The sequence below is a fragment of the Carassius auratus genome, chromosome 40, assembly GCF_003368295.1.
Source record: "Carassius auratus strain Wakin chromosome 40, ASM336829v1, whole genome shotgun sequence".
Taxonomy (NCBI): Eukaryota; Metazoa; Chordata; class Actinopteri; order Cypriniformes; family Cyprinidae; genus Carassius; species Carassius auratus.
The window spans coordinates 20533380-20542432 of record NC_039282.1 but is presented as its reverse complement, the minus strand read 5'-3'; the positions used below and the strand labels follow the sequence as shown (position 1 = coordinate 20542432).

Below are 9053 nucleotides of genomic sequence, written 5' to 3'. Positions count from 1 at the left end.
ATACAGGGCTAGACACAGCCGTGGCACAATCACAGACACAGATCAACCAAACATTAGAGAATTATTTTCCTTTTCACCGAAAAAAAAGGAGAAAGTGCACTGTATTGCCAGAAAACACAGAGACATTCTTCAAAATATCTTCTTGTGTGTTCCTCTGAAGAAAGAAAGGTTAGATGATGGCAGGAGCACAGCTGACCTCTGGTGACCAGCAGGGGTCACCGTCACACTCAGTAGGAGTGTAATGTGTGTGTGTGTGTGTGTGTGCAGTTCTTTAAGTATGTGTTTCCTGATGGTGTGGACACAGTGATCGTGAAGGTGAACTCACAGAAGAACTTCCCCTGCTCAGTCATGTCAATACAGGACATCCAGGTGAGAAACACACACACACACACACACACACACACACACACACACAGTCAGTCAGGTGTGTATGTGGTGAGATCTGTCTCTCTCAATCTGTCCAGTGTCCGGTTTATGATCTGGATAATAATGTGGCGTTTATTGGAATGTATCAGACGATGACCACCACAGCTGCCATCACAGTGCAGGTAACACACACACACACACACACACACACACACACGTCTATCATGACAAGGACTTTCCATGACACAACTGTTTTAAAACCAAGTTAATATAATTTTCTGTCACCGAATCATCCCTGAAGCTGTTATCAGGGGCCGGTCACATAGACGTCTCAGGCTGGTCTTAAAAAGTTAGTCATCTCATTTGTTTTCTTCAAGATTGGTCTTAACTTTTTAAAGTCGGTCAGAAACAGGTAGATTGGGCACTTTGAGTCTGAAGAGTAAGTCTGATAACCTCAAACTAGCTCTAAATGCAGCTGGCTCCATGCATTGATAAAGGTCACATGACTGTAATGATTACTGCTTTTAGCTTTTACCTCACATTCAGTGTCTAATAGCATGTTTAATAAAACTGTTGAAATGTTTATGTATCCATTTGATTGACCCGAGCAGACAGAATCAGTGCACTGTGATTATTATTGTGTGTTTCAGAGGAAGGATTTCCCCAGTAACAGTTTCTATGTGGTGGTGGTGGTGAAGACTGAAGACGAGGCGTGCGGAGGACCACTGCGATTCTACCCACTCTTACCCGGTTAGTACAACCAATCAGAGCACAGGGTTACTCTGCTGAAGCCAATCAGAGCACTGGGTTACTCTGCTGCGGCCAATCAGAGCACTGGGTTACTCTGCTGCGGCCAATCAGAGCACTGGGTTACTCTGCTGCAGCCAATCAGATCAGTGTTATAGTACTGCAGCCAGTCAGAATCCATGTTTGACGTGAGTGTGTGTGTCTCCTCAGATGAGCTGCTAGATGCTGGGAATCGCAGTAAAACTCTGGATGTGATTGTTTCTCCTGCCATTAACTGTGAGCCCACACTACACATTCACTCAGTCGTTCCTTCATCCCTCCATCAGTTCATCCATTCATTCTGTCTGCTCTCTAGCGGAGGTGTATGTGATGGGGATGCTCTTCTGTCTGGGGATCTTCCTGTCCTTCTATCTGCTCACGTTCCTGGTGGCGTGTGTGGAGAGTAAGAGGTACGACACTGCTGCTCTGAACCTGAAACTGATGCCAGTGAATCAGTGGTTTTCATGATGACAGCCAATCACATTCTGTCTCTCTCAGGATGAACAGGAAGAGGGAGGGGCTTCTGAACGCTGACGCCTCACCTGCAGAGACAGGTAACTGAACACACACCTGTAGGAGCGTTAGCTGTTATCTATTCATTAATCTGGATCCCAGAGTTATTAATGTCTCAATGTAATGAGTGACTTTATTAAAGTTTTTATTATTTTCTTTTCTATTCTCTTTTCACCATCTTTGTTTAGCATCTCTCTTGGGTAAGATTTGTGTGTGTGTTTACTGACACACTGATTTATTAGCATGCTATCTCACGTGTGCGCGCGTGTGTGTGTGTGTGTGTCTGTCTGTCTGTCTGTGTGTGTGTGTGTGTGTGTGAATGAGTCTGTGTGTGTGTGTGTGTTATACTCACTTCCAGCTTTGACTGACTCTCTGATCTGTGCGCCTGTGTTTGTGACATCACTGCTGTAAACTAACCCTAACACTAACACACTCCTGTTTAGAGGCGAATAGTGAACTGAATCCTGCTGTTTCTCTTCTGGGCCTGACGGCCTCGTTTACACACAGGAGTGAACTGCTGAACGATCTGCTGATCTCTGTCGAGAGAGACATGAATGATAGCAGTGTCTGAAATATTAAAGACAGTTAAGAGTTGCTCAGATCAGTTCTGAGTGGATTTAGTTTAAATGTGGAGTCACTCCTGTAAGTAAATGAACTGTGTGTAATATTCAGTTCTGAAGATTTAGATGAAGCACATCACACACACACACAAGCATCTGTCTAACACTGTGTGTGTTTCAGGAAAGGCTTCAGTGTCTCCGTATGAATACGGTTCATTTGGTGAGTTTGTGAAAGTCTTCAGTCAGATTGATTCTTCTGTGTCAGATGTGTGTAATCTGTCTGTGTTTCTCCAGCTGATAACGGCAGCACACTGAGCTCTGAAGCTGTTACTGACAGTTTAGCGTCGACCGATGGGAACTACGGATGCATGGGTACACACACACACACACACTCACACACACACACACACACACACACACATAAATCATGTGCCCTATTTGCAGAAATATTCCACATGGAAAGTAATGAATGATGTCCCTCAGTCCTGATGCTCTGAATCTGAATCTGATCAGTGTGTGTGTGTGTGTGTGTGTGTGTGTGTGTGTGTTCTAGATCGTTCTTTAGAGAGTGTAGCCCGCAGTCGGCAGGAGTCTCTGAGTTCAGTGGAAGAGGACGATTACGACACGCTGGTCGACATCGACTCGGACAAAAACATCGTCCGTACGAAGGTGCTCGAACTACCCCAAACACACATCTATAACCGTGTGTGTGTGTGTGTGTGTTTACGGTGCTCTGTCCTTCACAGAAGTTCCTGTGCGTCTCGGATCTCTCTCGTAAAGACAAACGCATCCTCAGCAAGAAATACCAGATCTACTTCTGGTGAGTGTCAAACACACGGCTCAGGACAGGAAGTGTGTGTTACCTCCAGTGACCGTGTGTGTGTGTGTGTGTGTGTTCTCTGCAGGAACATCGTTACGATCGCCGTGTTTTACGCTCTTCCTGTCATTCAGCTGGTCATCACCTATCAGACGGTATGGACTCTCTCTGTGTGTGTGTGTGTGTGTATGTCATGCGTGTTCTGTCTCCCTGATGACTGTGATGTGTTTTCTGACAGGTTGTAAATGTCACTGGAAACCAAGACATCTGCTATTATAACTTCCTGTGTGCACACCCTCTTGGAGCTCTAAGGTGTGTGTGTGTGTGTGTGTGAGAGTGCGAGTGTGTGTTTGCGAGGGAGTGTGTGTGTGAGTATGTGTGTATATCAGGCATGTTGAAAGTAAATAGTGGGTACAAAACAGTCTAAAGTGGTACGTGTGTGTGTGTGTGTGTGTGTGCGTGCTCAGCTCCTTCAATAACATCCTGAGTAACCTGGGCTATGTGCTGCTGGGACTGCTGTTCCTGCTCATCATCCTGCAGAGGGACATCCTTCACAAACGAGCGCTCGAGCGTAACGACAGCACAGCGCTGGTGAGACACACACACACACACACACACTAGCCTCACATCACTCAGACACAGGCTCTGATCCGCTGTGTGTGTTCAGGAGTGTGGCATCCCCAAACACTTCGGCCTGTATTACGCCATGGGCACGGCTCTGATGATGGAGGGGCTGCTCAGCGCCTGCTACCACGTCTGTCCCAACTACACCAACTTCCAGTTCGGTGAGTGTGTGTGATCTACGAGTCCCGCAGACAGTGTGACCTGGTGATTTGTGATTCACTGGAACTAGGTTATGAATCACGAGGTCAAAACATGCACAGATAAATAGGGAATCCCTGATGTGTGTGTGTGTGTGTGTGTGTGTGTGTTTCAGACACGTCGTTCATGTACATGATTGCTGGACTGTGTATGTTGAAGCTGTATCAGAAGAGACACCCGGACATCAACGCCAGTGCGTACTCCGCTTACGCTTGTCTGGCTGCCGTCATATTCTTCTCTGTGCTGGGGGTGGTGAGAAACACACACACACACACACACACACACACACACACACACACACACCTGGATCCAAGTGTTTCAGCTCAGAAATCAGTCTAATCATGTTTACATTTCAGTCTAATCTTATGCAGGTGTGAGGGTTAGTTTAGGGGTCAAAGGTCATAATTGAGACAAGTCTAACCTGTGTGTGTGTGTGTGTGTGTGTCAGGTGTTTGGTAAGGGTAACACCGTGTTCTGGATCGTTTTCTCTGTCATACACATCCTGGCCACAATGCTGCTGAGCACACAGCTCTACTACATGGGCCGCTGGAGACTCAGTGAGTCACTCACACACACACACACACACACACACACACACACTTGACATATTCAGCAGTAGAGGCTGATGCTGTGTGTGTTTCAGACTCGGGGATCTTGCGCAGGATGTTGTATGTGATCTACACAGACTGTATTCAGCAGTGCAGTGGACCCATGTACATCGTGAGTACACACACACACACACACACACACACGCAGCTGTCTCAGTGAAACTCTGACTGACGTGTGTGTGTAGGATCGGATGGTTCTGCTGGTGATGGGAAACCTTGTGAACTGGTCTCTGTGAGTAACACATCATCATCATCTCACATCTCTCGCAGTCACATGATACGAGCAAACGCCTGACCCCTGTGTGTGTGTGTGTGTGTGTGTGTGTGTGTGTGCAGGGCGGCGTACGGACTCATCAAACGACCCAATGACTTCGCCTCGTACCTGCTGGCCATCGCCATCTGTAACCTGCTGCTCTACTTCACCTTCTACATCATAATGAAGGTGCTGCTCTCGTGATGACATCATCATCTACTTCCTGTGGCAGGGTTCATCAGATCCGGTCCTGATCTGTGTTCTGACTCATTCAGGAGTGTGTGTGTGTGTGTGTGTGTTTGTCCTGTGTGCAGCTGCGCAGCGGAGAGAGGATCCAGTGTCTGGCTCTGGTGTGTGTTCTCTTCACCGCTGTGGTCTGGGGTTTCGCTCTCTTCTTCTTCTTACAGGGGCTCAGCACATGGCAGGTGTGCCTCACACACACACACACACACACACACAATAGGGAATATATAGTGTATTCAAAAGCTCAACTTCCCATTGGTTAGATGAAGTCCCTGAGCAGCGGTCAGTAACTGTTACTTGTGTGCAGTGATGCTGACCAATCTCTGTGTCTCCAGAAAACTCCAGCGGAGTCTCGTGAGCACAACCGTGAGTGTATCCTGCTCTCCTTCTTTGACGATCACGACATCTGGCACTTCCTGTCCTCCATCGCTATGTTCGGATCCTTCCTGGTGAGTCCAGAACATCAGTCAGACTCAAGAACTAAAAATCATGTCAGCTAAACACCCCTCTGTCTCAGGTCCTGCTCACGATGGACGACGACCTCGACACGGTTCAACGAGACAAAATCTACGTCTTCTGATGGACCGATACTAGCCAATCACAGAGCAGCACTGGGGGGTGTCGGCCAATGAGAGGCCTTGCTACCTGAATATGTTTACCTGCCAGTCAGTGGCGGTGTGGGAGGAGCCTCATACAGGAGCTAATGCTGATAGGACAGTGAATGTGCCAGTCAAACTGCCATAGCTCCGCCCATGTTCATCGCTTCAGACCTGCTCTGCACATCTCAATGCATTTCTGTACTGTTCTCTGCGTCTGTGTGCGTCTGTGGCCTTCTGTGATCCGAGCCCAGCTTCACTCATATAAAGATGATTCTGATCTGAGAAAATCAACTTTTCACCGTCTCAAATACAGAGTGGGTTTTACAGAGTACAAATGGAATGATTACCGAATAAAGACTTTTTACGGTTGTTTTCGGTCGTGTAAACCTTGTGCTTTATGATTACCATGGACAGGAAACTTGACATTAATGGACAACTGATTTATGTTTACATGCACCAAAACAATCTGATTGAGAGGGTGCTGTAGACCTGAGACAACAACATCAACACACAAAAACTGCATCTAAATGCTTGAATCAGACGACTCTTTCAATTAGTTTCAAAAATACAGCAGTCATGATGCATGTTTGCATCCATTTTCCGTGTGTTTATTTATTGCGTATGTTTACGTTTCAGGAACAGACGTGGACGAGGTTGGATATTTACTAAATGTTTGCTAAGTGATCTTCTGACATCTGTAGGTGTAGGTTTTCCAGTTAAAATATACAATTACATTCACTGTAGCTGAGGTTCTGAACGCGTGACGGACGCTCTGCGCATGCGCTGAAGTATAAACAGGTAACAAGTGAACATGCGAGTCAGAATCATAGACTGTATGGGTCAGAACATAATATTTAGAGTTCATATTAACAACTTTACTGTATCTGAACTCGGACTGGGTTACCAAAATTAGAGTATGTTACGGTTATGTGACGTTATAAGCTCGTGGCCACGTTGAACCCGTAACAAACGTGTCGTCCACACACATATTCTGCCATTTAACGTAAACGTTAAATAACGTATAAATAAAACCGATAATCGATCACACAAAACATCATTAGTGAGGGAAGCGGAGATGACTAGACCTCAAATATGAGCACCTGTGTTGTCTTTTTATATTTATACATAATTCCGATTCATGTAAATCTTTAAGCGACGTGTTATGGACGTCGAGTCGACCACTTATGTATTTAAAAGTTGCTCAATGTGATACCAGGAACACAATTGTACCAATAAATATAGATATGTTTTCTTAGTGTGACAGTTATAAGGTTAATTTATATTTCTTTTTTTATAGTTTGAGGCCAGAAGATCCTTACCTCAGACGAAGCTCCCTGAAGATTCGCGCGCTCCGCTAGCCAGTTTAACGGTCTTTGTCACGTGATCCATTCGAACATTAAAAACTGACTAACTTTACTATAACGAGAGGGTCATTATAAAAAGGTATAAACTTGTTTTGAATTTATTTTCATTTGTGACTAAAAGGCGATTTTTCTTAAAACAAACTTGTCTTTTTGATATTTCAGTAAGGTGACCAGATTTCTGAAATTAAAACCAAGGGCATTCCCGTGATCAAAATATCACTCAAATCTCACGGTTTCCATGTATTAATACCATAATTATTACGGTGAAGTTTAAGGATTTTAAGGGTTTAAAACTTATCATAGTTTATCAATAGGACTGCAATTGTCCAAGAATCTCACTATGAAAAGTAAACGGTAACTATTGCAAATATTAAACAGATCAAAACAGGATTATAACAAAATTATGACTTTACAAAAACACTAAAAATAAAATAAAAATGATAAAATATTATAAATGAAACTGTATTTAACAAATTTTTACATTCTGTATTTAACATTTTCACAAACAGTAAATACAACCGTTTTAAATGATTTTTTTCCATGTTTATGCGTTTGTAATTTATCTTTATTACCCCTAGTCAGGCTTATTATTTTGCATTTTAGGCTAATTTTGACCACAAAGTATGTGCTTTCTGCAAGTATAATTGTTTATTATTATTATTACTATCAGAGTTGTGACTGTAAGCTGAATAAAGATGGATGTTTAATACTGTGCAAAAAATCCTATCTTATCATACCTAGTTATAAAGTGCACAGTAGCCTACTACTGTATTACAAGCAGTATTACCTTTTTTTTCCCACTTATAGTAAGTATGTGAATTTGAAACCAATAACCGTGAAAATGGAAAACGAGGATGGTCACCCTATACTTCAGATATGCAGGGGCGGATCTACCGCGGATCTACCCCTGCTGCCACCCCAGTTGGCAGTAACGAAAGATTATGGCCAATTTGAAAATTTAAGAGCGCAAATCTTTTGTGATTCGTGATCCCGCTCCGAACTCCCAAACTGACTCAAATGATTCACGAACCTGCTTTGAACTCCCAAACTGATTCAAATGATTCGCGATCCCCATAACTGACTCAAACGATTCGCGAACCCGCTCCGAACTCCCGAATTGATTCAAATGGTTTGCGATCCCCATAACTGACTCAAATGATTCGCGAACCCGCTTTGATCTCCCGAACTGACTCAAATGATTCGCGAACCCGCTTTGATCTCCCGAACTGACTCAAATGATTCGCGAACCCGCTCCGAACTCCCGAATTGATTCAAATGGTTTGCGATCCCCATAACTGACTCAAATGATTCGCGATCCCGTTACGAACTCCCGAACTGATTCAAATGATTCGCGAACCCGCGTTGATCTCCCGAACTGACTCAAATGATTCGCGAACCCGCTCCGAACGATTCAAATGGTTTGCGATCCCTAAACTGACTCAAATGATTCGCGATCCCGCTCCAAACTCCCGAACTGATTCAAATTATTTGCGATCCCCAAACTCAAATGATTCACAAAGTATTAATATACTGTAATATCTTTGTTGTTGTGGTTGCTATAAAAACAGACTTAAGCCATCAATAGCCTTTAAAATGGCTTAAAATGCATTATATAAAAAATAATGAGGCAATAATGATTGGTTAATAATAACACTGTTAAAATACATAATGTAGGCAAATACCAAATAAACAATTTATGTACATGTTATTACAAATGCCATGTGATTGCTGCTGTTACACTTACAGGACAATCAAATCCTTGTTTAGGCGACTGACCAAACATTTCATTCAAATATTCACTTCATCTTTCATTTTTGGACACCTTTTTGCTATAGATGACACAGGCTTTATAATTTCTTCAACAAAAAACGTGCATATCACAACCCTTACAAAAATAAACCATGGTTTTATCATAGTAAAACTGCTTAGTTTCCTTTTGCATGATTTCTGAATGCTTGAGACTATAAAATAAATTAGAGTCATAATAAAGTTATAGCCACAGGAAAATGTCGAGAGCTACAATTGTGATTTGTAAATAATACAATTTATTCATTTAGTTTTTTATTTGATGATTAAAGTTATTCTTCATCCCTATATTAGGGTTTTTTTCCATCATCATATT

The 9053-nt window shown here is 43.2% G+C and overlaps 1 protein-coding gene across 2 annotated transcripts; it reads left to right on the top strand.

The window, feature by feature from the left end:
* Nucleotides 1–220: 220 nt before the first annotated feature.
* On the top strand, nucleotides 221–6163 carry LOC113058857 (SID1 transmembrane family member 2-like). Of its 2 annotated transcripts, XM_026227117.1 has the most exons (23): nucleotides 221–369; nucleotides 465–548; nucleotides 1017–1116; nucleotides 1324–1389; nucleotides 1469–1562; nucleotides 1651–1706; nucleotides 1854–1865; nucleotides 2407–2445; nucleotides 2520–2597; nucleotides 2779–2894; nucleotides 2972–3045; nucleotides 3131–3197; nucleotides 3281–3354; nucleotides 3510–3633; nucleotides 3710–3827; nucleotides 3980–4116; nucleotides 4313–4421; nucleotides 4508–4584; nucleotides 4658–4704; nucleotides 4809–4914; nucleotides 5040–5150; nucleotides 5304–5417; nucleotides 5486–6163. In XM_026227117.1, exons 1-23 carry the CDS (start codon nucleotides 349–351, stop codon nucleotides 5546–5548), a joined length of 1887 nt encoding a protein of 628 aa, XP_026082902.1. In that variant the 5' UTR covers nucleotides 221–348; the 3' UTR covers nucleotides 5549–6163. The 2 variants fall into 2 exon arrangements, with proteins under 2 accessions (XP_026082902.1, XP_026082903.1); XM_026227118.1 differs by lacking the exon at nucleotides 1854–1865.
* Nucleotides 6164–9053: the final 2890 nt, after the last annotated feature.